The following is a 27,466-nucleotide window of genomic DNA, read 5'->3' on the forward strand; positions in this document are numbered from 1 at the left end:
GATAATATGTACAAATCATGAAGATAAAAGATACTAAATCCAGTCATAACCTCAAGGTCCTTGGCGAACTCGCGGCAAGGCACTCGTCATTCGAAAGGGCATCGCTGCCGATGTTTTCTTCTCGGTGTTGGTTTCTCCTTCGTTATGATATTTGATTTTCTGCTCCCATTTTACTCATTTGCTTGTTGCCGTTTTCACCACGGGTGAATCTTTCTTCTCCAAGTGTCTTCTTGTTGGGCGACCATGCTGGCTAGTCGAGCTTCAGTAGCTATCTCGTCTTCTGATTTGAGCCAGGCCGGTGAATCGCAGCCTCTCAACCCGATAAACTTGCCCATTCTACGGCGCTTCTCCTCGAGAGGGACATCAGATCGCCAGACAACGGGGCACGGGTATTGAGATGACCATGGTGACGGTGACTTTTGGTGGTAGAAGTTGGCCAGTCCTTCTAGCTGGGCATCCGTCAAGAGCCAGAATTGAAGCACAGTTCGAGGGAAATCAGGGTGAACAGCGCCGGTGGTGAGCTGAACAAGAGGAGAAAGTGGAAGTGCCATTTGGTGCAACTTGTAAGCCAAGTCTGGGTTACGTGCTAGCCGACGTTGAATAAACGTCTCACACTGAGGCTGTTGGGAAGGGACCATCTCGCGATGCATCATCGTGACGGATTGTCTTGTGTTGGTTTGTGTATATAAGTACACGAGGAATAGTAGATCCTGAAGGTAGTTGAGGTTTGCAATGCACACGACGCAGGCAGCTTCTGACTCTAACAGGTTGGCAGGGCTGAATGACAGAAGGACTGTAGAGAATTGGCGGAAGCAAGTATATGTAGTTTCGTTCCGTTGCTGCCCTATACTCAAAATTGATTTGACCGAAGCAGAAACCAATCGCGAAGAACTAGAAAATAATCCGAAAGTTTAATTCGATTTTTGTCGAAGACGGCTATTCCACCAAAAGAATTGCAAAGTGCCTTTGACGCTTCGGGTGGTAGCAGGCCCAGCTGGAATGGGTGAGGCGATTTGCCGGATCCGTGTTCTGGCTGGTATGCGGCACCACGTTGAGTACCCGTTTTCGCTCCTCCACGAAACCTTGATAGTGCGTTTGTTTCAAACCAAAGCACCTCCTTTCAAAAAGCAACCAGATAGTAATAAAAGCAAAACTTAAATGCCTTCACGTTCTGGACCAATGCGGAACAGATATGCAATGAAGAGGAGAGGAACCAGAGGCAGCAGAGATAAACAAGGCAGAGAGTGGTATCAGGATGGGAGAGGGAGAAGGGGGGATCGAGGGCAGTTATCAGTGAATTGAAATGGAGTTGACTTTCCGGGTTTGTTGTTACATGCAAGTTGAAGGCATCCCAGCCCTCTTGTATTTTCCTCACCGACCCAGTAATAATCGTCATATGTTCCATGTCCTTTTTCGGCCGCACTTGCCAGCACCGATAAAGTATTAGACTGACACTCATAAGTCCTGAATTTCAGCTTTTCCCCATCCTGTATGAACCACAAACCCCCCATGGATGGGCCATGGCATGGGATGGCGGGGGGGCGTGCCTCAAGCTCCACCTGCTCTATGGTCCACGGTCTCGCTGAGCGCCGGGTCTGGTGAGCATTTCTGTGTTAGTTGCTCGGTGATGTGTGTGGTTGCCAGCGAGGGAAATTTGCGTGAGTGACCGAGAGGACTGAGAGGCAGCCCTGTGTCCTGGATGTGCTGGGGCGAAAATGGAGGCGGCAGACGGGGCGCCAGCACTGGCCAGTGGGCGCGGCGCAAGCGGCCAACACATACAGTCGAACCAGACATGCGTCAGGGCTGCTGTTTGGACTTGAAATGGGGACGCAACCTGCTATAGCGGTTCCTTAGCTGGCCCCTAACCAGCCCCTAGCTGGCGACAAACAATGAAAGCAAGGCGCACAAGGACTGCTGGTATAGGCAAAGCGTGAACCTTTGTCTTGCTTGCGAGGGTGGCGGGTGCAGCAATTGGAGCCAAGGGTCCGCAGGTGGGGATTGTCTTCGTGCATCCACCGATGTCGACCCTTGGATGTCCATCATCGTTGTCGTCGTCATGGTTCACTGACGAAATTACTGGCAGCGTGGACCACGCGGGTGTCTAATCTTGGCTCGCTTTGTTTCCCTTGCAGGATTTGCCAAAGCAGGTCAACGAACAAGGGGATTGTGACGCCTCGTTGGCACGCTTAGGCCTACCTGCCCCGTCGGCAGCAATATGTATTGTATTAGATATGCAAGTAGAAAAGTGGGCGGTGACATTTTGGAATCCCAAGCGATCAATTGATGATATTCCGTCGAAGGGCTAAGGATGAAGGAGAAACCATCGTCTCGTGGTGTATGCGACGGACGCAGTCTTGAAGTGAGACATAAGCCGGACATGGGGGTCTGGTAACGTGTGGTTCGCTGGAGGATTGGAGACAAGGTCCTTGCTGGGTTGTATGAGTTCGACCAGTACCAATTCTTGACGCCATGGATGGGATGAGGAGATGAGGAGGCATCTGGATGAATAGCCAGTCAGTCAGTCAGTTAGTCAGGGAGTAAACTTGGCGGTGGGATGAACAAGATTGGTCCTGCCTCCCGATAAGAGTGTCTGGTGCACATCACCAACTGCAGGTCAGTGGTTGGAAGAACAATGTTGAGGCTGGGCTGGGGTTTTGGATCCACGTCGGGTCAAGTCTGGTATGGTCTAAAGATGGCACTGAGCAGGCAGACACTTGACCAGGCAGTTAGTTGCGCCTGCACTTGCACTTGCACTTGCCCATTTGGGGGCGTTGCGTCCTGGTTGCCAACAGGGATGATTAGTTTCGAGAGAATTGATAGAATCGATGCCGCACCGTATGTACAGTACCAGTCCGGAGAACAGACTACTTGAACAAAGTATGTGCGGTCAACAACGCCCAGCGCCAAGAACAAAGAGCTTCGGGTTGGAGGCGGCATGGAGATGTGGAAAACATGGGTGACCAGGGGCAGACCAGCCAGAGAAGGCGCTGGCATTGCATGCGACAGGGGGAGAGGCACTCGCCAGCAGCCATGGCAGTCGCTGCCACCGTCAGTGGTCATGGAAGCTCCTTCCCGAACGAAGAAGCGAATCATCGAACGTTGGCAATTGCCATGGCTGGATGGACTGGAGGGGGCTTGGATTCCTTGAGGGGCTCCTTCCCTACCTCGCGGAGGCGACGGCCGACAGTGGGGGGTGGGGCCCGAGCCAACGAAGCAAGACGAGGCAAAAGAGGCAAGTTGGCATGGCATCGCATGGGCATGAAATGGAGACATGATACTCTCGCTGGATCATGGATCACACATCACGCAAATGACGACGTGCGACTGGTTCGTAATCAGAGACAAGTGCAGAAGCCAAGCAACTCAAGTGCCCAAGCTAACAGTTCCAAGTGGTTGCTTGATGCTATCAACCTGTGGAATGCCAGCGAAGCAGGGCAAAGCAAGAAGCGCTCTCACACAGACACACATTCGAAAAGAAGAAACAACCAGACCAGACATCATCCAGAATCCAATAGTCGCTCACTGTGCAATTATTGCCAACTAATCATGGCTCTATCTACTTTCCGATACGCGAATCAGATTTCCCTCCTTCTCCAAGCCGTCGATATACCTGGAGCACCAACCAACATGCAATATGACCTATAACGATCCTCTACTCGGGAGTGCCAACAAGAACCAGACACATTCTTGACTAATAACCTGGAACCTTGGTCCTGGTCCTGGCCTGGCCTGGCCATTGGCACCGGCACCGGCACACAAGAGACGTATCTTCTCGTCTATTCACAGTTCCCTGTTGCATGACGAGGCCCGCGAAGCACAGAGCGCATATTGCACTATGAAACGAAACGGGTTATTGCTCCGGAGCACCTAACCCAACGCCAACTATTCCGTACGCGGCGCACCCGTGGAAGCCAAGCCAATACTCCGTTCAACTTGACAAGCCATTTTCAGTTCAGAATATTATTAGCAGCTTTTCACGGTCTGCGTCTGGCCTACAACCAATGTTCCAGTAGGACAGAAGGCGCCATATGTGCATTTCAGTTGCTCATCCGTGTCCAATGCGGAGAGCGTAACACGTCAAATTGATATATCCTGCATGTCCCAGGTCTGATTCAGCGGGCACGACAACAGGAAGCCAACATCGTGAAGTATCAAACACGGGCCAGCATCAGTATCGGCGGCAATATCCGTGCAATTCTCCGCTCTACCCGATCATCCCTCTTCCACGCAGTCTTGTGAGGCACTGCTCCGTAATAAAACTCAAATAGCAAAATGGAAACGGATGCTCATGACCCAACTTGTGAGCAGTCCGCCAGCCCAACGCCTCTCATCCGAGACATTCGACCAGGTCAAGGCTTCATCCTCGTCCACAGCACGAGAAATTTCCCACACACAGGACGGAGCAACACTACAATTCGGGCAAAAACCTTCTGTATGTGCTCCATGCAAGCATGTGTGAGTGTCAGTGTGAGTGCGTGTGAGTGCGCGCGCGTGTGCACGATACACACAAATCCACAACACACAGCACAAGACTCATCCATCAGCATGCTTGTCTCGTCTCTGCTGACTCGAAAATAAAACCTCGTCCATCCCCCAGCCAAGCCCGACGCCGAAAGCGGGTCAAAATGTCTCTCTTTCACACACCATCAATCAACCTTGTGAGCAACAGCTCGGGCTTCTTTTTTTAGTATCCCTCAATTTCAACACTCTCCGCTCAATGTCTCATTATCCTGCCTAGGGGGGGTTTCAAATCATCCTCGTTGGACGCACAGGTGCTGCTGCTTCTTCTTCTTCTTTCTCCCTCCCAGGTGATTTCCTGAAGATCCCCGGACACCCGCCAGTTCTAAACCAAAAATCGCTACAGCCAAACGCCGCATTTTCTATTTATGTGAGAAGGTAATTTCGTTTCCCAACGCCATCAGTCTGTTCGCCATGTCGATTTCCGAAAATCACCAAAAAACCACGCGCCGCGGGAAGACTAGCAACCCGTCGGTCAACCATCTTTTTGGACTCTGTAACGCCCGTGCTTCTGTTTATGTGAGACTTTGCAGCCTTGACCGGGTGCTACTGTTGTTGTTATGCCCTGACTGCTACGGGAGATTTTGTTGGTAGCATACCCGAAATGTGTCATGTGTCTAGCAACGTAGAATTGTCTCGAAAATAGGTTTAATTACACTGGGGAGTTCAAAACCACGCGGCCAATTTTTCTTCAAATCTCTGCAATGGCCCTCCTTCCCCAGCCAACAAGGATGAACAGATCCCAAATTTGATCGTCGGCAGATGAAATTCCCGTCACACTCAGTACTCGCCGTGCTCTACGCGATTGGGCGCAATGACATACGGGGGGAATTGACGAACCCCAAGGAAATAAGCATCATTATCCGTCTCTCGGCGAAAAAAAGTCTCCTGCACCGTGCTTCCCGCTTAACATGCATTTTTCTACCGAAGAAGAAAATGTCTAATTTCGCTCTGCTAACGAACTGGTCTATGCTATGCTGTTTCTCCATGTTTTGTTTTGCCCTCTCCCTAGAGCCACTTGACCTTGGCGATATGATCGACCTTTTTCTTGCTGCCTTTCACAAATCCAAGAGCTCGTAGCTCTGCGAGGCCCCGATAAAACATGACGAGTGCTTTGCGCTCGTCCTCCTCCGTCTGACTTACTAATGCGTAAAATGCAGACCACAGGTCCGCGACGTTGATGAGATTACCGGTTTCAAGATAGAGTTGGTACAGAATCGATGTAGCCGGGAGAGTGGCCTGCAGACCCTGGCTATCGGGTTCGCAGCACGAGCAGTTCAGATAGTCGTGGGGACGGCCAAGACTGCGCTCGAATGCTGCCCGTGGTCGAGGAACAAATACTTCTCGAGAAGGGGACCTAGAATCGTAGAGCCAGCACTCTGCAAAGAGGACATGATTGGGGTTCGTGTCTGGATAGTGCGTAGAAAGTGCAGCCGTGACCTCATCCACGATTTCTGTCAGTCGCTTGTCTTGGTCGCGAAGCGCTGCTGAGTCTTGGCTAAGCTGGACTTTTTGTGCAATGACGGTGGTGCGCATGATTTTGCTGTGTCCGCTGTATTTGCTTCGTAGTGAAGTTCCCTCCTCGTCTGCCTTGGCTTTGAGCTGCTCCAGCTCCTCGAGTTGGGTTTCAAGTGTCCTTTGCAGCTGTTCATCCTTCTCTTCCGTAGATGGATCCAAGTGCAGCGTTCCATCTCCGTCCCTGAAAATTGCAATCACGGCAGCAAGCAGTCCAGGTAGTTCCTCGGGCTTCATCATGCGTATACACTGCACTAGATTCGAGCCTTCTGGCGACATAGGTGCACCGCCCACCATGCCGTCAACGTATGCTCTTGAAAATGAGGTCCGTTGCGCTCCAGCCGCCTGCAGTATCAGAAGGGACCGGAGGAATCTTGATGCCCAGGTTTGTCTGTTTCTGTGACCGCTTCTAATTTGATTGACGAGATATTCGTTATTTTCAAGCAAGGCCTTGGCATGCTCAAGTGACTCATGTGTGCTCTTTTCTACTTCCCGTTCGACTGTGTGACGAAAGGAAGGTAAATTTCGAGATGCCTCCAAGTGTTCCAGCTGGGGGGCTTCCTCGTCTTCACCAGAGCAAAGGATGCTAAGTGGGTTTGCATAAAAGTGACACATATATGCGTACTTTAACCGTCAGTATCTCAATTAGAGGAAAAGTAGAATGAGAGGCAAAAATACCTTCAGTGAGCTGATAAACGACTGGATACCAGCTACTTGCTCATGCTGTCGATCCAACATGCTCCTGAGAAGAGGAGCGCCCAATCGCACTGGAACATCCGCAGCAGCAACAGCGCCTTTGAATACCGTCTCCAGAATATTGCCTGCCTGAGCGGCATCAAATTGCGCTCCGTATATCAGGCGACAAGCAGACTTCAGGAGCCGTGCCTGCAGGAGCTCTACCGAGGTGGCGATGCCAAAAAGCAAAGTAAATGGAATCCGGGGCCGCCAAGAGCTATAAAAGTTAGAAGTGCACTCAGCAGAACGGAGGTGGTTGGTACATACTGGAAAAGAGTAATCAGGTCGGATAGGAGGCTGCTATCGAAGCCCTCGCTATCCTGGAAAGCGACAAAAACATGTTCACAGTTGAGCGGCTTGATGAAAGCTTCTAAAGCCTCCAGGTCGTAGTCAAGATATCGTCGGCCCTGCACACACATTCAGTAACAAGCGATTTTGACGGAACACCAGAGCACCGTCTGTCAGTGGGTTGGGAAAACTCACATCCTGCGTCCCTTCAACCTGCAAGTCTTCATCATCGCCATCTACTACAGTCGCCATGGCATCCCTAATCGTCTTCTTCAGCGCAGCTTTGAGCGTCACCGCCTCAGAAGACTTCAATCGCACAAATCGGCTCGTGGACTGCTGGCCCAGTGACTCAGACAACTGTTCAAACAACAAGTCCTGCGAAGCGATGTTCGGTCCTGTGACGACAAACACCGAGGGTATCTGGTCGATGCTTTGTCCCTCACAATTAGCATCTGTCAAAACACACCTGAATAGGGGCTGCGTACCACGTTGATGCGGCATCATTCACAAATGTAGATACCTGGTCCAAGGTCGCTGAGTTGGAGTCTCTCAGAATGCCCTTGCGTCAAAGTCAGCTTGCTTCCTTTTTGTCCAACGACTTCATCTGAAGAGCACACCTGAATCCTTTGATCAATCATCCCCCACGCCTCCTCAAACCTGGTTTGCCTCAACCTCACGAACTCTGCCTTCTCAGCGCCATTCAGTAGCGGCACAAAAAGAGTGTCATCTTGCGCCTTCCCACCCCTTTTTGTGGCGCTCTTGGTTACTCGTCGCCTCTTGGGAGCTCTTTGATCCTGACGAGACTCGCCATCTTGGTCTGGGTCAAAGATGTAAGCCACCTAGATGTCACGTCATGAGTTAACACGTCCATATCAGGGGAACCGTAGCTGGAGGATAAACACGGAATTCATACCTGGTGATCTTCTTGGGCAAATGTATGTCGGGTCTCGTCTTCTTGGTCCATCGCACGAGACTTGTGGGCTGTGATGTCACTTTACTCGTGGGCGTAAGTGCTCTTTAAGGAGCTGCTCAGGGAGACGCGCCAAGTGAGGTTGAGCGCGTTTATAGTACAGTGTGCGCACTGTGCATCTACCCTTGATCTTCGTTCCCATACATCAGATAAAAGAATTGTATCATCAACAACCCAATATTCGTCTCATTCCTATTCAATAGCTCGATTGAATTCACTCGTATCATTTTATGTCTGGAAATTTCCGTATCAACTGCACGGCCAAACATACTAACACACTTATTTTATCCGTGAGTTACTTGCATGTGTTTTCGTAGTGCAAGGCCATCATATCACTCCATGCCAAATTTCCAACATATTTGCAACCTGTTACTATGTAGAACAAAACTCTCCAAGGATAGCTGTCGGTTTAATACGTAGCAAGTCAGATGAGTTGTCCAGATAGAGCAGAATATCAGAGCGTCGCACCAAGACATTGGGCCACCAAACACCCTTCTTACTACAACTGCATACAAACTGCCAATTATTTCACAACATTTGAAAACTGCCAGGCCTGTGACCTCAATACCAATTTCAGAGTAAAATTGTCCTTATGGTGACGAGAGCACAAGTACTCATATCATCTGATAATTGCAACCTTCCCGTGCCACGAAGAATAGTTCATCCGTTGGCTCACAGAAGTTGCGATACGCCAGGCTGTAGTTCAAATAGCGACATCAAGACCTAAACCAAGTTTTTATCTCTTGTTTCAATATTAATACGTAGTAGTTCAATGAGCGAGCACCCACTCAATGAACAACTTCACCAACCCACTCACAAGTCCCCACGACCCAACTTCAACACCAAAACCAACCTCCCCATTTTCACATCACCCAACTTCACAACGCACTCATGCATGAGCTGCACTCCATACACGCCGTCTCAGAAAAATCCCATCGTAAAATTCATAAGCTAAAGAAGTACCTTGAACTTTTAGTCAGACACCAGAACAACTGACTCTGACTACCACTAGTAACAACTCATATGTTCGCCTCTTCCCACCCTGCAAAATAAAAAAGGAGATGCCCAGGTACGTCCTGGCAGCCCATCCATCCCAGCCCCGTCGCACCTTTTGTCTGCGTCAATTTTTTTTTTTGTGTGCTTTCCATCGTTGGCCCTCTGCCACGTATACGTATCTTCTCATGTGTATCTGCACGCAGGTATGGCTCTGCGCGCCATGACCGTGAAATGCTCCTGTACAACTAACTGTTCCCCTGGCGAGGCTGTTCCACATCTGACCTCGAAGACGCCCTCTGGAAATTGGTCATCACGAAATAATGATGTTTTCCTAGGCAACGAAAATAATCATACACCAACCGCCCTTGTCCCGGCCCAACCAAATTTGTCTGATGTGCAACAAAACGGCAATATACGTTGCCCCTGCGCCTCAAGGAAAATAGAGCAGAATTCCAAAACTTAAAACAACAAACATAGTGATATAACTCCTCGATTGAAATCTGTAAAACGTAGTAGGAAGTAGCTGATGTGCTGGAGTAGCAAGTGTGCTTCAAGAGCGAGTGGCAGTGTATATTTATGTGTCAATCCACGGCATTTGGGGGAAAGCGGTTGTTTACTGTAAAAGGGTTAGAAGTGATTCACCAAGGGGTGCGTGCTTGTGCAGTGGCTATACCTCGTCATCAGCCTTGACACTAGCTGGTTCAGCATCAGTCGTGTCGGCTTTTGCTTCTGGAGCAGTTTCAGGCTTGGCCTCACCACCAGCTTTGACGCCGTTGGATTCAGCCTTCTTGGTCTCGCCGTGGGATTCTGAGGTCCCATTCACTCCATTCGCCGGCGTGTCACTGGCCAGCAACTTATTCCACTTATCGAGGAGGGTTTGTGACCGCTTCTTGAACTGGAACTCCTCCTCACGAGGGATAGCATCGAGCTTGAGAATCGCCTTCAACACCTTGTTGATCTTGGTTGTCCGGATGATGGATCCTTCAAGGTCAACAAACTTCTCCAAGAGGGAGATGAACTCTGACATGCTGGGCATCTCTTCCTCCTTGGGTTGCTGGTCCCGTGTCAAGAGACCCTTTTGAAGCTTGTGGCGAAGGAACAAAACCTCCTTCTACGCAATGCGTCAGCAAGTCGATCGTGCATGCTAAAGGGACATTGAGCAATAACTTACCACCTTGCGCTTGTGACGCTCCTCAGGAGTCATCTTATTCTCCTTGGAGGTCTCAGCAGCCTTCTTCTCGCCACCCTCCTTGGTATCCTTGGTCTCCTTGGGCTTCTTGGTCTTGACCTTGGTAATCTTGGCGGCAGATCCGCCCGTGGACTTGGGTGTACCAGCTCCGTTTGCTGTCTTTGGCGTGGACGACGTGTTAAGTTTAATCTTGGGCTTCTTGACAGAATCGGTGCGTTGGGGGGTCTATCAAGAGAAAGAAAAATATTAGTTGGTGCACAACCCCAAATTTTAGGAGAGTTGGCGGCAAAGCTGGCACTTACAGCAACCTCGTCCTCAGCCTTTCGCTTCTTGGACTTCTTAGCAGATGCATCAGCATCAGGCACTTCAGCGTCTTCCTCATCCGCAGCCTTGTTCTTGCCCTTCTTCCCCTTCTTGGGAGTAGCAGCAGCTTCCCTTAAGGCTTCCTCTTGAGCAATCAGCTCTTCCTGGAAGCTCTTGAGAATATCTTTATAGTAATCGACGGGGTGGTGTTCAATGGCCAATTCGAACGCGGCCTTCAGGTCTTTGCGCATCTTGTCGTTGATTGTGTCCTTGGCCTTCTCGGCGCTGAGCTCGGAAAGGTTGGTGTTCTTCTCCCATCCACTGTTGTAAATCGCGTCAGTAAACCAACATCCACAATAATGTAACTGTTTGCGACATCAATGTAGGGGGGGGGATACTCACAACTCGTTGGTGTGCAGGTACATGACGGGAAAGGTACGGTCATTGATTCTCTTGCCACCGTCAGCAAAAGCTTCAGAATATGTGCCGTCTGGCTTGGCTGCAGACACAGGCCGGCTAGTAACCAGGGCTTGAGGCAGCATGTCTTCGTCGCAAATAATGGCCGGCCAGGCAGGGAAGCCCTTGAGCTTCACCAAGAAGTGGTCACCAGGCTTCGCGTCAGTGTGCGTCAGGCGGGCCTTTGATCCCTTTCTGCTGAGGCCACCTCCAGTGGACTTGCGGCGACCGCCCTTGGCTTTCGCTGTTGGGGTCTCCGCAATGGTGACTGTGGTGGTGTCTCCCTCAACCGCCGTCGTGTCAGCTGCATCCTTCATGTCGACATCCGCATCACCAGTCGTGGCGTCCTTCTCTGGTTCGACCTTGTCGGTCGCGTTGTCAGTGGTTTCGGCGGGTTTGGGTTCTAATGCCGCATCGTCTTGTCAGCACGGTGTCCCAAAACGAGCTGGCCAAAGGCTGCAACGCGACGGGACAGAAATTTCACCCAATTGATGTTTTCGTGGCGGGAAAATATTCACCGTCGCACGCCATCTTTGGGCTGCCTGCTACGTGCAAAGAAAACTTACCGTTTGAACCCTTCGCGCCATCTTCAACGACTGCGCCCTCAGCCTTGGTCTCTGGAGCAGGAGCAGGAGCTGGAGCATCGCCAGCAGCTGGCGCCGTGACCTCTGCGTTCTCAGCTGCCTTGTCGGCCATTGCGGCGCAAGAAATTAGATGGCGACGATGCGCGTATGATCACTGAGGGTAGAGTCGCTGCCTCGTGATTCACGTGGAACGTTGTGTGTAGCTACACGAAGGACGGGAGAAGCTCAACTCGGGGTGGCTGAACGCGTATCTGGGTCGCGTAGGGCGTATGTCGTATCGAGATGAAGTCGCAAAAGCGTGCTGGCGCGAAAACGGCGAGAGTTGTCAAGTTGGATTGCGCAATTGCAAGAGAATCCCAGCCACTCCCGCGTTTTTGCCTTGGATGGGGGGTTGATGAAGGGAAAACACATGTAGGCTGGGCAGGATGGCCAAAGGAAGCACCTCAAACGTCACCAGCAAGTTGCATCACGTGACCGGAGTAGTGTCGCTGATCGAGATGATCCCGGCACGGTGGAGTTTGGATTTTGAGTGTTGGGAGTTGGGACTGGATGAGTCTCTTTCCCGTCTCGTCTGGTCTGGTCTCAACTTTTGGTTTGCAGAAAGCAGAAAACAGAAAACAGAAAACATCCACCAACCAACCCGTTTACGCGCCGGACGGAAACCGGCATGTCCCTTTCAATTCCCGGTTCTTGTGATCGACTTGCAAAGTAGCTCGCTCGACAACTCAACTTCATGTTTACATCGCACCGTTGGCTCGCTCACTCCCTCCCTCAAACACGCGCACAAAACAAAAGCCAACCGTTTCTTCTCGCTGTGCTGAAAGCCCCCAACTGCAGCCACCATCAATCAGCCTTCCCGTTTGCAACGCCACCGTCCACTTGATGCTGTTGGCTTTGTTTCGTCTCAATTGTTCCCAGTCCCTCGCCATTCTCGAGTCACTTCCCATCCACCCACACAACTCCTTGTTCACAATTGCTCTTTGATAACCCCCGTAAACGTCATGTTAAAAAATGATACCATTTTGTATGACATTGATAAATCTCATTCCAAAGTGTCAAGTATTGTACATTGTCGCTCCCAAACATCAGGTACCCCCATTATTTTATCCAGCGCTTGCTCACGTCAGCCCGAGAACACAAAGCGCCTATTCCTCCTCGTCTTCATCGTCTTCGTCGTCATCTACATCCATTCCTTCAGCAGCTGTGACTGTAAATTCGCGCTCCTGATCCACTCCAATGTAGCTGTCGCTCATCAAAAACAGCTTCAAGTTGTGCTCCCCTGCCGCCGGTACAGTGTACTCAAGCTTGACACTCAACTCACGGCCAATTGTTACTCTCTTGATCGCAAGGAGATTTCGAGTCTTGTCATCGCCAACCACCAACCACCAATTCTCCATCTTCTTGGTTGGATAGAATGGCGCGTGCACTGTAGAGTCGAGCTCATCGTCCTCTTCCAGGTTGCGTGTAATCTTGATATTAAGATATGAGGGTTCGCCTGCTTGAATTTCGTCTTCGTCGAGAACCTCGTGCTCGAGCTCGAGGTCGGGGTATTTGTCGTTTGTAAAGCCAGCGGCTTCTGCAAGCTGCTTCTGTGACAAACCGAGACGTTTGACCAGGTTATTGTAATCAGCATTCTCGTCAGGGTTCATGGCTTCCATGAAGTCAAAGATGTCCTTGATACTAAAGCAAACGGTTAGTAACAATATCTCATCACGATGAAATCAAAACGTAAGAATTGTGACAACGTACCCAAAGTCATTTGCAACCTTGACCACGTCTTGTGCGAAATGAGGAATCTGCTTCAGCGGGCTATCTCGATCCCACATAGCTTGAACAACCATCTGCGACATCTCCATGGCGTTCATGGCATTGAGGTGGCCATCAGACGACAGAATATCAACCATGGCACTCAACAAACTTAGAACCCTTGACAGCAGAGTCTCCTGGTCCTTTGCCAGGTCAATAGGAAGCTGCATCCTAGAGAAGTGCGCCTGAAGAAGGACGAAAGCCTTGAAGTGAGGTGAATCGTATGCCGGCTGAGACATCTTGACGGGGACTCTGTCATAGATGCGGCGAAGCAGGCCCTCTTCATGACGCCGTACTTGAATTGACTCAAACTCGGTAGCGGAAGTTACGATTTCAAGGATACCCTTCAACTTGGTTCGTGCGCTCAGCGAGAGAAGGAACGTCTGCATTGTGATGTATGAAATGTTGTAGTATGCACCAATCATGGCAGCATTCTGAGGCGAGACGCTGCCGTCCTCGTCATCGAAATCGATAATCTTGGATTCCGTCAGCTCACGCAGCGTTGTCTCCACGAGGTCAGACATGTAGTTGCTAAGAGCCTCATGAGTGGTGCTGGTCAAGTTATAGTAGCTAGGATTAGCCAGCAATCGACGGTAGAAGTACGTAAACGTCGTCCAGTTGATGGCGTCGTCACCAGATTCAATCATCTTGGTGCTGATTTCCGTCACAGAGGCGTCGTGAAGGTAGTTGTGCAGATGCGACTCAACGGGCAAAGCTTCGTTCAAGAATTTCTTGTAGTACTCGCGTTTCACTGAAGGAACCATGAGAACACCTCGGCCCCTTCCATCCCTGGAAGGCTTCAATGACTTGCCAAACATCTGCAGCACTTCGCTAAGAGGATAGTCAACATATCGGTGTTCCCTGCCCTCAAAGTACTGAGTACCCATGACAATTACGAGATGGGCAGTGCTTGTCAGCTCCCAGCACGTATCTCGCGAGGCGACGAGAACCTGAATGGCGCCATTGTCGTACAAATGCTTGACAATACGCTTATCACTCTGGCTCAAGGCTTCGTGATAATATCCAACACCGTGGGAAAGTGCCTCTGCCAGCGCTTCTTCATGAACACGGTCGAGGAGTGGTCGCATTTGGTCTACTTCAGCGTGTAGGAAACGATCCTCGTCATCATCCGCAACGCAGGCAGCAAGCAAATCTCTGGCAGTTTGTCTCGTCTGCTTTCGGCTAGAGACGAACACCATGGCTGGCTTATCCGCAGACATTTGGGTAATGGCAGCGTAAGCAGGCTTCGCCATGGCCAGCATGAGAGAAGGGAAATGAGGGTTGGAATATGATTGTACATGGAGCTCCAGAGGCACTGGTCTCACATGTGGACTGAAGTTGTAAATATCGTGTTTCTTGGCGTCAATCCACTCTCCGATATCTCTTGCATTTGCCAATGAGACACTTAATGCAACGATGCGCATTGGCAATTCTGTTTGGGTTCGGATATAATGCATGCGAGAGACAATGATCTCGTACACGTAACCCATGTAACCTCCAAGCAGGTGGATGTCGTCCGCGATGAACAGTTGAACACTTTGCACATTCTTGCGCCTCTTCCACTGTCTGGACAGCACATCCCACTGTGTTGGTGTCGCCAAAATCAGGTCTCCTTGCTCGAGAAGCTTCAAATCAGTAGCAGTCTCTCCCGTCAGCTTGACGATTTCCTTCCCACCATTCAGGTGGGCCAACCGCTTCTGCCAGTCTTGCAACCTAGCGTCGACAACCTCCTGGAAGGGAGCAATATAGACAGCTCGGCCAGCATCCCCCTGAGTCCAGTGCCGTAGAATAGCAAATTCTGCACAGACAGTTTTGCCACTGCCAGTCGGGGCACCGATGAAAACGTTCTGGTCAGTCTTGTACAGAGAGTTGAAAGTCTGAGTTTGAATCCTGTTGAACTGTTTCCAATCAGGGTACAGATCCACATAGTTTGAGACCTTTAATGCCGAAACGGGGAGAGGCTGCAGCTCCAAGAGTTCCGTGTGTGGCGGGAACTTCTCTGGCAGGATGAGCTTGTGGAAAGGGACGGCCAATCTCGTCTCCGAATGCATCCATCTGTCTGAAATGACAGACACAAAGTAGTTGGGAGGCATTGGGTCGGTGATGGGAACGGTGAAGTCGACAATGTGCTCATTTGCCTCAGACTCTGCGTAGTCCTTGCGCAAAAGGAAAGTGTCCTGGAACAGAATGTCTTCGCCATCACAGTCTTCTACAATAATCCAGAAACTCTCGGCAGCGCCATGCAGGCTGTCATCCCACTCGAAGTTGGGAGTGATGCCAAGTTCTACTCTCAGCATCGAGCGCGTCATTGGTTGAACTTGAGCTTGAACTTCAACTCTCGGGAACTTGGCGACAAACCCACAAACAGCTCTCCCGGCCTTGGGCATGCCGAGCAATTCGCCCATACGGGGAGGGTCGAGGTCAAAGTAACTACTCCACGAGACATCGATTCGCTCCGCTTTTTGGATGATATCCTTGGAGCAAGTTGGGAACTGGCGCAAGGGCGTCATGGTCGGCCACATACGCTTCTCAGCCATCTTGCACAGATCCAGCGCTGTCTTGGCGACAGACGCCCATCCCTTTCTCAGTGTAATCTCAAACACGGCACGCAGAATACGACCAGCACTTTGAGTGACATACACCATGTCAGCCATGAGAGCAAGCCCGTCAAGCTTGAGTCGAGAGATGTATGCTTGCAGAAGAACATTGATCTTGGCATGTGGTTCTTCTATGCTCTCCTTGACAGGAACGGGTACTCTGCCCATGAGCTTTGCCAACTCAAGCTTTTCATCCTGTCGCACAGGAATGTATTTGAATTCAGCGCTAAGCGCAAAGACACGGAAGAGCTCAATCGTGGTAATGGACGGCTGAATCAAATTGTTGTAGGTATCCATGGAAGTGGAGGTGATGTAGTAATGCGAGGCAATGCGTCCGAGATCAGTAGACTGCAACTTGCCCGTCTTTTCGTCATACTTGATGAGATTGGACTTTCGCAGCATCAAGGCGGCAGAATGAATCAGATCGACTCGTTTCTGCTCCAGCGCATCATCGTCTTCGTATTCTGCTCCGACCTGGTAAAGCCCGGGAGATCGCAGCATACGAACGAACAGATAGGTATACCCCAGCCACTCAACACCCTCATCCCGAGTCCTAACATTTCCTAGCACGATTTCGGCATTGAGATTGTCCACCAACTTGCTAACAAACTGACTTTCAATAGGCAGTTGCTGATTGAGCAGCGAGAGATAGTACTGAATTTCGGTCTGCGTTGTGATGATGATGCCTTCACCATACGTGTCAAACTGCGGTCGACCAGCACGGCCGAGCATTTGAAGAACATCTTGAGGACTGAGTTCGACCCAACTACCCTTCTCCGGTGAGTAGACCTGGGTGCCCTTGATGACGACGGTATGGGCAGGTAAGTTGACACCCCAAGCCAGGGTAGCGGTTGACACCAAAACTTGAATAGCGCCGCTGGCAAAGAGATCCTCCACATCAGCTCTGTCTACTCTGTTCATACCGGCGTGATGGATACCGAATCCATATGGTAAAATGTCCTTCAAGTCCGCATCGGTTGCTTGGCTGGCAGCTTCATTGAGAACCTCTCTGCTTCCTGCATCGTGTCGAAGGATTTGATTGATCGTATCCAGCTCCAGTGCTTTGTCTCGGATATACTTGGCCGTCTTCGCAGTCTCTTTTCTTGAATGAACAAAGATGATCATCTGGTTCCTGTTTGAGCCAACATGTTCCATAACTTTGTTGTAAGTCACGTCATTCATCGTCTTCAACTGTTTAATAGCCTTGCGATCTGTGACACCAATAAACTCTTGACGCAGTGGACAAGGCCTAAAGGTGCTGTCAAAGTGGAAGAGATCCTTCTTGACATCGCAACGCAAGAAGCTTGCAACATCCTTGTAGTTGGGAAGTGTGGCGGACAAGCCCACAATTCGGACAGGCTCTCCAGTTTGCTCCGTCTTTCGAATAGTTCGGGCGACGATGCTTTCCAAGACGGGGCCACGATCGTCGTGGAGCAAGTGAATTTCATCAATAATAACAAGTCGAACCAGATTTGTGTAGGTGAGGTCGTTGGCCTTTCTGGTAATAACGTCCCACTTTTCAGGAGTTGTGACAATAATTTGAGTCTCGGCAATTTGCTGTTTGGTGAGTTGTCGATCACCAGTCAATTCAGAAACGCGAATACCGTATGGTTCCAGCCTCTTTCCAAAGTTGCCAACCTGTTCTTGAACCAGAGCCTTTAAAGGCGCAATATAGACAATTTTGAAGGCATCTAGGTCGATATCTCCAGTCTCTGGGTTTCTATTCTTACCAATCTCCCGCAAAATCGTCAACATGGCCACGTTTGTCTTACCACTACCGGTAGGGGCGCACACTAGCATGTTGCCATCGTCTTGAAAAGCGGAGGGATAGCACTTGGACTGGATCTTGTTCAAAGACTTGGCGGTGCTGAACGGCCCACGCGACCATTCAGGCATGTCAGTAATAGGAATCAGGACATCGCCAGGCTCGTTTCGCTTCTTGGGTGGGGGAACGTGAATCTCCTCATAGCCTTTGAACGACCTCTTCGTTGAGCCTTCTGGTAACCGTACCTTGGCGTTTGTCATGAGATGGTTGCCTTGGTCGAACACCAAGTTATCGAGGTTAACCACCTTCTTGGGCTGCAGTCCTCCCACCAAGTGACCCTCTGATCGTTCCTGCTTTGGCGCTTCAGCGTTGAACGAGGCTGGAACATCAATGTCCATTTTGATGTCTACTTTTCGTTTCTTCTCATCCCCAGCCGGTGATATGCCCCGCAACTCATCGAGAATCTTTTGGTGTCCTTCAGAACCCATCTCTCGTTCAACAGTCTCCCGGTCCTCGGCAGACTCGGCGCGAGCCAGCTTTGTGAGCCAGAATACCTTTTGTCTATTTTCCACGAGCTTCTGGACCAATTCGTGATGTTCAAAGTCAAACAGCTCCATGAGGTCGTTTTCGATTTCTCGAAGAGACTTCTCCTCACCCTCGGGCTCGTCTGGTTCACCGGACAGAATACGAAGAGCATCCTTGGTCTTGTTCGTTTGTTCGTGGGCATCGGGATACAGACTGCCAATCTGACGCTGTAGCCAGAAAGCATCGATATCTCTGGCGGGTATTGACTTCTTCTCTTCGCCTTTCCTTTTGGCACCCCCTGGGCCTGAATCAAGAACCATCTCGTCGTCATCCAAATTTTCAGTTGCCTTTGGTCCAGATGCTTCTCCACCATCTTGCTCATCTTCGTCCTCTTCGTCTTCGGATGATTCGTCTCGGACCTCATTGACAATTGCATCTTCTTCCTCATCTTCGTCAAAGGCCACAGCAACACCCTGACGCTCGTCAATCTCCGCATCGTCGCCGTTAGCATCGCCCATATTGACGTCCTCGTCATCGTCCTGTGCGTCGTAGTCGGTAATCTTCTTTCCAAGGTTGATCAGCTCATTGAACTGCTTAGGGTTCATCGTTGAGCCCAAGATATCGTCGATTTCCTTCTTCTTGTCCAGGTCCTTCAGATCGTCGTCTTTAAGGTATTCCAACACGGCATCAGCTGCGCTGCGAACAACTTCGTGCGGCACATCGCCCAAGTTATTAGCAACCAGGGTCAGTATTAAATCGAAGGTGGCGCGTGTCGCTTGTGTCCGTGGTCGATATGTAATACCCTCGATCAAGGCATCGTTTGCGCCGAGAACGCCAGTTCCTCTCTGTTGCGGTGCCTCTGCTTTCCGCCTCCTTTGTTCTCTGAGCAAGACATCCTCACCCTCTTGTAGGCTGCCTCTTTCGATATCGGGCATCCCAGGCTGCTTCTTCTGTTTCGGCGCCTCGTCTCGCGCAACTCTGGCGCCCATGTCCTTGATGCTCAGCCGTCCAGCAAGGGATTCTGGGTCGCCTGTGGCCTCGTCAGTTCGCCGCGTGACAAACCGACGGTCCGCCTGGAGGACCAGGTTGGACATGGCCGAGTACTTGTATTGCGAGACATCGCGATGAGGATCCGACATGTTGGCGGTTGGGTATTTGATGCCAAGATTGATAGTCTCGCGAGGAACAACGCCAACGCGCTCGACGAAGGCTCGGTGGGAGCTTGTTCTCTAAAACACCATACGTAGCCTAGGTGACTCACACGGATCGTCGTTGGTAAATCCGTAAAGTAGCTGTCCAAGCTACGCGGCTCCTGTTGGTAATTGGGTTGACTCTTCTCGCCACCGCGAAGTGTTGATGGTATCAATTGCTGGAGTTTGATAAATTTCAATCTCTCAGCCTTCCAGGCTACTGCACTAGTCCGTAATGGGCTGATGTGGGGCAGCTCCAACTGCCACCCAAACAGCCATAGTGTGGACAGGACGCGTTTGAGAAGCGACAACTACCCTCGACTAACACACTGTCTAAACCGCAAATCTCACGATATAATGTGTGTTTCAAAATGGCCGCCTCGTCAGAAACCACCATATCAAGATTCAAGAAAACTCTGGATCCGTACATAAAGCCCCGGGAACAAGTCAATTACATCAGACGAGTTTTGGCCCTCGAACTGGGTTCCTACACTGGTGATGGACCAATCCAGCAGCCACTGTCACTCAACGACGGACCACTGGAGAGAGAGATTGGCCCAGAACTCAAAGGCGTATATAAAGAGTACATTGAAGCCGTTCACGCAAACAACATGGCCCATCGGCAATTCGATCAAATAGCAAACGAAAGCCTGTTACAAGCTTCAGCACCTACAAAGTCCCAAAACGAAGCTAGTTCATCGTCAGTACTGGAAGACCACTTGACTCTTTTGAAGCTCCGCAAGAAGCACGAAAGTCTTGTAACAATCCAGTCTTATTTGGACCATCTATCAGAAACCCCTCTGGCCTACCAGGATGCCATCAACATTGAGCAAGCCCTCAAAGGCGGCAAATCTCTTCCCAACGTTCCAAGCTCCGTAATCAACAGCTTTGTAGTCGAGCAAACCGCAGGACAACCCGATCTGCAAAGCCACGTGAACCAGCTTGACAAGACGGTCCTAAGAACAAAGCTGCTTCTCAAACAGGAAGAACGACTACTAGCTGAAGCACGTGCAAGATGCACAATCAAACCAGAGCTTGTGAGCAACGGCGCAAAGCTACAAGCCTTGAACAACACTCGCAACGAGCTGATCAACTGGATTGAAACAGAACTAAGCAAGGCATCAACCGAGGAAGAAGAGGCGGCCACGCAAGTGTCGACCCGGCAGACAGAACAGACAGCACAGGACCAGGCCGCGATTAGCAGCCAACTGCACCAAATCCAGGACAAATACAAGGAATACGTTGCCGCACGAAAGGAATTACTAAAACTCACATCCCAAACCCCTCAACCGTCAATGCCACCCCCCGAAACAACCACTGCTCAATCCTCCTCAACCACTCGCGAGGCAGTAGCCCCATCAACAGACCTCCTCCTCACTCCGTATCTCGAAGCAGTCCTCACCAAGGCACGATACCAAAAGGCCCTCGTGACACATAAATCCCACATCACAGCGTCACTGGACAAACAAAACAAGGAATCGTGTCAACTTCTCGGGCGTTTAGCCGAAGAGAGCCAGCTGCTCTCCGCATATCCCATGAAGGACTCAACACGCAGACGCTCCGGAATCCCAGAGATTATAGCAGCAAAGCCCACTGAGCGACCTGATATTGCTAGTCGGATCAAGCCGTGGGTGTTTGCTGCTGATGCCGCCAAGATTGGGACGCTGGAGGCGGTAGCAGAGAAGATAGAGGTTGGGCAGGTGGCGCTGGAGAGTTCAATGGAGGCTCTCCACGAGATGGATATGTTGCTGGGATTGGAGGAGGAGCAGGAGGTGGATGAGGTTGATACGACAGAGGATGACATGTGGTTGCAGGGCCAGGGGATCAAGAAGCAGCCCAGGAAGAAGAAGGCGCTGCAGCCAAATAAGGGGGATCCCTGGGCTAAGATTCACGGGAATCTAGGTCTGATTGGCCATGATAACGCAGCATGATGAAATCTTAGTTCATTTCTTGATTTAGACATGGTTCTTCCGAGGACTGCTTTTATGTTCTACATGGAACTGGCGTGTTTGAGCATTAACGCTATATCACTCCCATATATACCCCAACTCCGAATGCCCAATACGTTATAAAACTGTGCATCATCTATTTGCTAGCTAAGATGGCCGATATTCTCATTGCGAGATCTAGAATCGACAGATGCTCGTCCGCTCCATCCACCAGCCTCTTGTCAACCTCTGAAAAGACCATGACAATCTTATTCTTATGGGCATCTGCTATCGTCTCGTCCGTCGTCAGGGCTTGATAAAGCTATCTCACATGTTAGTCTCTGAAATCACAACCAACCATGAGAAAGAAAGCACATACCTGTGAAACCACCTGAGTTGCACTCCATCCATCCGCAACCATATCCTCCACAATCTTTGACACAGAGCGATAAGTCTGTCCCACACCACGCGGACGCATAGCATCAACCAGCTCACCAATTGTTCTTTCCGGAATAACACCCGCTATATCCTCAACAATCTTGACAGCCACAGGCCTCTTATCAACGTCCATCTGCTCATCATCACCACCATCCTTGGCAGCATTCGCACCAACTAATCTCGCTGCACTCTGCAGGAACGTAATCGCTTTACGCAAATCGCCCTCACTACACCGGATAAGAGCATCAATGGCGCCATCTTCCAACGCTACACCTTCCGCGGAAGCAATCTCCTCTAACCTCTTCTTGGCATTGCCCTGGTCAAGACTCTTGAATCGGAACTTGCTGCAACGACTGGCCAGCGGGTCAATGATTCGGGTGACGTAATTGCAGATTAAGCAGAAGCGAGTAATCTTGCTGTATGTTTCCATGGTTCGTCGCAGCGCACTCTGGGCATCTTGTGTCATGGAGTCGGCTTCGTCGAGGATGATGATTTTGAATGGAGGGCAGGGGTATTTTTGCTTGTATCCGGGGGCTGGGTTTGTCAATTGCATGCGCGCAAAGTTCTTGACCTTTTCTCGGACGATTGAGATGCCTCGCTCGTCGGAGGCGTTGAGCTCGAGGACTCGGGACTTGATCATCTCGGGACCGAATAGCTCCTTGGCGAGTGCGAGGATTGTGGATGTTTTACCGGTGCCAGGAGGACCGTAGAACAGCATGTGAGGGAGCTATGGGAGTGGTATCAGTGATTTATGCACATGTGTGTTATTTTGAGCGGGTATTCTAGGTCAATCGTACGTTGGAGGCTTGGAGAGTTCTTTGGAGGACGGTCACGGTATGATCTTGAGCGGTGACATCGTCGAGGCTTTTGGGTCGGCTGGGAAATGATAGTTAGAAGAAATAAAATAAAATCAAAGGTGGCTTCTTGAGTATTTGAAGCTGCTCTTGGGGTCAAAGAAGGTGCTCACTATTTCTCGACCCAAGGTTGATTTCTGGTTTCGGTTGGTTTGTGAGATTTCTGGTCTGAAGAGCCATTGGTCGCGGCGGCGGCCTTTCGGGCTTTTAGATCGAAGAAACTGGCCATTTTCTGCGATCGAGGTTTCTGTTAGGATGGAATTGAAGGATACGAGATTAGGAGTGTGCAGGTCTCGAGCGTCATGGACGTTCGTTCCCGTTTGTATGGCGTCGTGGAATGGGTGGTGGAAACTGATGCGCAGAAAATCGATTAACGCGTCACGTCGAGGTTGAGACGCGTGAGTGGCAGTTGGCAGCTGCAGCACAGCTCAATTGCTGAACGACAGCTGGAGTCCACACCAAACTGCACTCGCTGCACTTGCTTGCACTGGTCAAGGGCAAAGACGCCCCGCATCGCCTCTCATTGAGACTCAGGTTGAATAAAGGGATCTGCTGTGCACAGCCACGTTTGAACAAATTACTGGGCCATGGAACTTGGAAACAGTGTACGGCATTTTCATCATTATTGCCCTTGTCATCATTTCGTGCTTTAGATACCATCGTCTTGGCCAGGGAGAAAGCTCATACTCGTCGCGGACAGCTGACACTAACTTGGACTTGACCATGCAGCAAACTGGACCTTCAAAATGCAGCGTCATCACCTGCAGATGCAAAACCCAACTCAAGGGAAGGGAGCCGATGAGACAAAAACCAGATAGCTGGAACCAGTAGTGTGTGCGTATGCTGGTCAGCACATGGCGTGCCGGGAGTTGCAAATTGGGCCGTAAATGGAGGCGCTCATCAATGCAATAAGATATGCAGGACATGATGTTTTACATGATTGATGTCTCCAGTAGCAATGACCTGATACAGGAGAGGACAACTCAAGTTATCAAATCTTGGTCGCTGGTGAACTACGAATAGCTGCAAAGCTGTCAGAGGTAAGTGCTGGCAGCGAGTATCCCCGGTCAAATTCCTGAGTCCTGACATCAAACATGAAAGGCCACCTGCACTACATGCACCCAACCAGACACAACATGACACGAAACAGCACCCAATGCTACACCAGCTTAGAAGTGCTGGGTGTCTTCAATGTTGGTGGTCCAATCAAATCAGGTCGGGTTGTAGCATTGAAGTGAATTGGCCTGGGTGAAACTCGATGTCAGTCAACGGCATCGGCATCAGCATCGGCAGAGGCACACGGAGAGTCTCGAGAGTCCAGACGCCTTTGCCGGATGCAAGCTGCAGTAATCAACATGGGGTACATGTAGCTGCATGGATCAATGGTTCAAATGTAGGCGGATGACCGCATGGAAGAGCCATCGGCTAGTGACCGTATTGACACGGGCGACGCGGCCGCCTGCAGAGCTTCACCTTCATTGTTGAGTGCTGTAGGTTGAATATTGATCGAAGCTGTGGGTTCTGAGTCCTGGCCTAGTTCCAAAGTAGCAATGACTATTGGAGAACATTGAGTTCAAAATTCAGTCCTGTCAAGTCTAGGCTGGAGCTGAACTTCAAATGTTTGGACATGAATGTCAAGAAGTGCAATTGGAAACATTCAATGTCGAACCCCGTTGCATCTACCAGCACCAGCACCAGCAGACCAGACCCCACTCCGCTACCAGCTGGTTGGGTTGGCTAAAGGGGACGGGGCTGGGCGAGTCAACATTAATCCAATCAGCCCCCAACTCAGAAGTTAGGTGCTTGGGGGTGACTTGGCCTGTCTGCTATGCCCAACTGTTATGGGAGTCACACCAAACACCAAACAAAAGCCGGGTCCGGCCAAGCCAAGATGCCTATCGGAGTCAGCCCCCCCCCAGGCCCCCCCCATGTCTGACATTCATCAGGGACCTGGGCGCCAACAAGGCTGCCGTCCTTCAAATATGCCATGACGTCGGATCTACTGATTCTGACCATGTTCACTGCAAGTCGTCTGCCTGTTATGTCCAGCTTGCATTGGATTGTACCTTGACAACCGGACCATTGATGATCAGGTGTGTTCGTGTGCTCGTGTGTTCGGCTCCCTGCTTGGACTTACCTGCCCAAAGCATTGCACGAACCAAACCAGACCAGACCAGTTGACCGTTTGAACTCTGAAGACTGTGGCAGCCTGGTCCAAGCAGCAAAGAGCCCACTTTACCACTTACAGCCTTCAAATGACCCCCCCAAGTGCCTTCACATCCCACTTCCAGTCGACGACACAAAACTGTCCTCGCATTCCACCTCCCATCAGTGCCATCACTTCCTCTTTCATGCATCGTGCTTCATTCATTCTAACACACATTTTGCCACTGGATCTTCCTCTCAGAATCGTGCCTACCTCTTGTAGGCTCAGTCGCCATGGATCAGTCCATTATTCGGATCTCCAAGGTTTGTGATCCTGCACCGAGCAACTCAATGCCTGCCTGATGCCCCGCATTCCATGAGGACAAGTCAAGTTAGCTTGGACGCTGTCTGGTTGGGAGGTGCTTTCATCGCGGGGTTCAATTCGATTCACGAGGCTGATAAAAAACAAATTTGCTTTGCAGGAGCTGAGCGACATTCAAAGAGGCTCTGATCTTGGTACGTATCTCTATCCGGCACTAGACGATGAAATGTTGCATCACTCTTGCCAGCGTTATCTAACATTTTGCCTTGGCTTGATTGCCAAACAGCCATCGCTGTCGCCTGCCGTGATATCGATGTCCGCAATGTAAAGGCTTTGGTCATGGGTCCTCACGAGACCCCTTACGAATTTGGCTTCTTTGAAGTATAACTCCCGAAATTGTGGCAATCATGAGACGCATGTTAGCTGACAACTTTCCTACAGTTTGCCATTCGTTTTAGCAGAGGTAAACCTCGATATCCGCTACTGCCGGGTTTCTCTCGACTCAGCCTTGACCCGAAATGCCTAACGAGTTCTAGAGTACCCATCCAAGTCACCCAACGTGCAATGCGTTACTACCAATGGCGGTAGATGCCGACTGAACCCAAATATCTATGCCAATGGCAAAGTTTGCTTGTAGGTAACTGCCATTTTGTGGTACATCATACCTAATACTAATCTCACCTTGTAGGTCGATATTGGGGTAAGTGACAATCAGCTACCCAAGATATAACACATGAAGTTGACAGCACCGTTTTCCGTCTTCGCAGAACATGGCGCGGAGAACGAGGAGAAGAATGGTCATCAGCCCAGGGCCTTGAGTCTATTCTCCTATCCATTCAGAGCCTCTTGTCCTCAAACCCGTATGAAAACGAACCTGGATTCGAGGATGCAAACGAGGAGTCAGACAAGGTGTACCAAAAAGACTATGTACAAAAAGTAAGTATCACCGCATTTTGCAATATTTATTTGCAATACTTACCGCTCACCTTCCAAATTCAGATTCGCCACGAATCGTTACGCATTTCTGTTATTCAGCGGTTAGAAACCTACCTGGGCCTGAGCCCTACTGGTGCAAGTGCACAAATGTACGCTAAGGACGAGGACGCCGATGACGAAGACGAAGTCAATGTACCGTTCGAGCCATTCAAAGATCTTTGCAAACGACGGTTCCTATGGTACCACCAATCGTATCTGGATGCAATCACCAAGGGCAAGTCAGAGGTCAAGCTGCAGGATAACTTTGTGCGGATGCCGTTCGAGATGCCAGGCAATAACTGCATGGAGGGAAAATTCAACTACCCCGATCTTGAGCGACGGCTTAGCAATATTAAAGCCAAGCTTGACGCAGAGCCAGATGCCTGGGCGGAAGAAGGTCTGGCAGCCGTTGCCAAAGAGTCCACTGTCGCCGTCAACCTACAGCATCAGTATGAGCAAGCCACGGCTTACTTCAAAAAGAGCGACATGCCTCACGATGTGACGCTCGAAGACGGCAACCCCTTTGTGTGGATAATCACCTACTTTGGTCGACCCATGACCAACCTCGACGGCGGCTTGTTCCGCATCAGAATGAATTTCAGCACCCGATTCCCTGACGAACAACCGCGCGTCAAGTTTGAGACTAAAATATTCCACCATCACGTTGCACCCGACGGTACGGCTTGCTACATACCGAATCCATTGAAGCGCGAAGATGTCAAATCCCACATTGAGGCCATCATAGCGACACTAGAAGAGGACGAGCCAGCCTACGATCCCAGAATGATTGTCAACCCCGAAGCAACCAAGCTCTATTGGGGCAGCGGAAAGGACGATAAGAAGCAGTATAACCGCCGTCTACGGCGTTCAGTCCAGCAGAGCATGGAGTGAGTCTTGTCCACCGCGTTGTACCCTTCCCACCAACGCATGTAAAGCTATTTCTAACGCTTGTGAACAGAGATTTTCCCGAATAACATACAGCGTCATCTTCTCCAATAGAGGAAATGCTACGAATCATGACTTGCATCATTCTGGGCGGGTTATCTATCGTCTCGGTCTGGCGATGTATTTTTTTGTCAAGTGACGGGGATACCAAAGCCCTATTGGATGGCATCACAGGAATGTGAAATCGAGTATTAGAGCTACTAATATCTTACTGAGGGCCAATAACTCAGACAAATACGTTTCTGGGGAAGCGTGAGAGGTCAAATGGCTGTATACGTACAACGAAGCATCGTTGAGCTAGCTATTATGATGATATACAAGTTCCTTACGAACTTGGACGTTTTAGCAGTAGTTCAATACTCGACAGTTTATGGCTCTGTATTCAAAATCATCTTGCAGTCGTGACATTACTAAAATAAGTG

At 50.3% G+C, this 27,466-nt stretch overlaps 8 protein-coding genes across 8 annotated transcripts; 2 read left to right on the forward strand and 6 right to left on the reverse strand.

Annotated features, from left to right (window-relative positions):
• Positions 1–194: 194 nt before the first annotated feature.
• Positions 195–653, reverse strand: VFPPC_09169 (beta-xylosidase; the record flags this gene model as incomplete). The annotated part of the gene is made up of 1 exon (XM_018287752.1): positions 195–653. One exon carries the CDS (start codon positions 651–653, stop codon positions 195–197), a length of 459 nt encoding a protein of 152 aa, XP_018140886.1.
• A 4,873-nt stretch (positions 654–5,526) lies between these two features.
• VFPPC_09168 (origin recognition complex subunit) lies at positions 5,527–8,020 on the reverse strand (the record flags this gene model as incomplete). Its single annotated transcript, XM_018287751.1, has 7 exons — positions 5,527–6,657; positions 6,712–6,985; positions 7,036–7,175; positions 7,252–7,486; positions 7,542–7,615; positions 7,674–7,895; positions 7,970–8,020. 7 exons carry the CDS (start codon positions 8,018–8,020, stop codon positions 5,527–5,529), a joined length of 2,127 nt encoding a protein of 708 aa, XP_018140885.1.
• Positions 8,021–9,635: 1,615 nt separating this feature from the next.
• On the reverse strand, positions 9,636–11,666 carry VFPPC_09167 (PWWP domain-containing protein; the record flags this gene model as incomplete). The annotated part of the gene is made up of 6 exons (XM_018287750.1): positions 9,636–9,638; positions 9,696–10,133; positions 10,194–10,436; positions 10,514–10,835; positions 10,917–11,373; positions 11,537–11,666. The coding sequence occupies 6 exons, from the start codon at positions 11,664–11,666 to the stop codon at positions 9,636–9,638; spliced, it is 1,593 nt and encodes a 530-aa protein (XP_018140884.1).
• Positions 11,667–12,291: 625 nt separating this feature from the next.
• VFPPC_16452 (hypothetical protein) lies at positions 12,292–12,501 on the reverse strand (the record flags this gene model as incomplete). Its single annotated transcript, XM_018294205.1, has 1 exon — positions 12,292–12,501. One exon carries the CDS (start codon positions 12,499–12,501, stop codon positions 12,292–12,294), a length of 210 nt encoding a protein of 69 aa, XP_018140883.1.
• A 198-nt stretch (positions 12,502–12,699) lies between these two features.
• On the reverse strand, positions 12,700–19,386 carry VFPPC_09166 (activating signal cointegrator 1 complex subunit 3; the record flags this gene model as incomplete). The annotated part of the gene is made up of 2 exons (XM_018287749.1): positions 12,700–13,234; positions 13,304–19,386. The coding sequence occupies 2 exons, from the start codon at positions 19,384–19,386 to the stop codon at positions 12,700–12,702; spliced, it is 6,618 nt and encodes a 2,205-aa protein (XP_018140882.1).
• Positions 19,387–19,808: 422 nt separating this feature from the next.
• Positions 19,809–21,368, forward strand: VFPPC_16451 (hypothetical protein; the record flags this gene model as incomplete). Its single annotated transcript, XM_018294204.1, has 1 exon — positions 19,809–21,368. One exon carries the CDS (start codon positions 19,809–19,811, stop codon positions 21,366–21,368), a length of 1,560 nt encoding a protein of 519 aa, XP_018140881.1.
• Positions 21,369–21,522: 154 nt separating this feature from the next.
• On the reverse strand, positions 21,523–22,886 carry VFPPC_09165 (DNA replication factor C subunit Rfc2; the record flags this gene model as incomplete). The annotated part of the gene is made up of 4 exons (XM_018287748.1): positions 21,523–21,687; positions 21,745–22,530; positions 22,601–22,679; positions 22,771–22,886. The coding sequence occupies 4 exons, from the start codon at positions 22,884–22,886 to the stop codon at positions 21,523–21,525; spliced, it is 1,146 nt and encodes a 381-aa protein (XP_018140880.1).
• Positions 22,887–25,096: 2,210 nt separating this feature from the next.
• On the forward strand, positions 25,097–27,073 carry VFPPC_09163 (ubiquitin conjugating enzyme; the record flags this gene model as incomplete). Its single annotated transcript, XM_018287747.1, has 9 exons — positions 25,097–25,126; positions 25,285–25,318; positions 25,411–25,505; positions 25,566–25,587; positions 25,661–25,757; positions 25,813–25,824; positions 25,892–26,060; positions 26,124–26,986; positions 27,058–27,073. 9 exons carry the CDS (start codon positions 25,097–25,099, stop codon positions 27,071–27,073), a joined length of 1,338 nt encoding a protein of 445 aa, XP_018140879.1.
• Between the last annotated feature and the right edge of the window lie 393 nt (positions 27,074–27,466).

This window comes from Pochonia chlamydosporia, chromosome 6, assembly GCF_001653235.2.
Source record: "Pochonia chlamydosporia 170 chromosome 6, whole genome shotgun sequence".
Taxonomy (NCBI): Eukaryota; Fungi; Ascomycota; class Sordariomycetes; order Hypocreales; family Clavicipitaceae; genus Pochonia; species Pochonia chlamydosporia.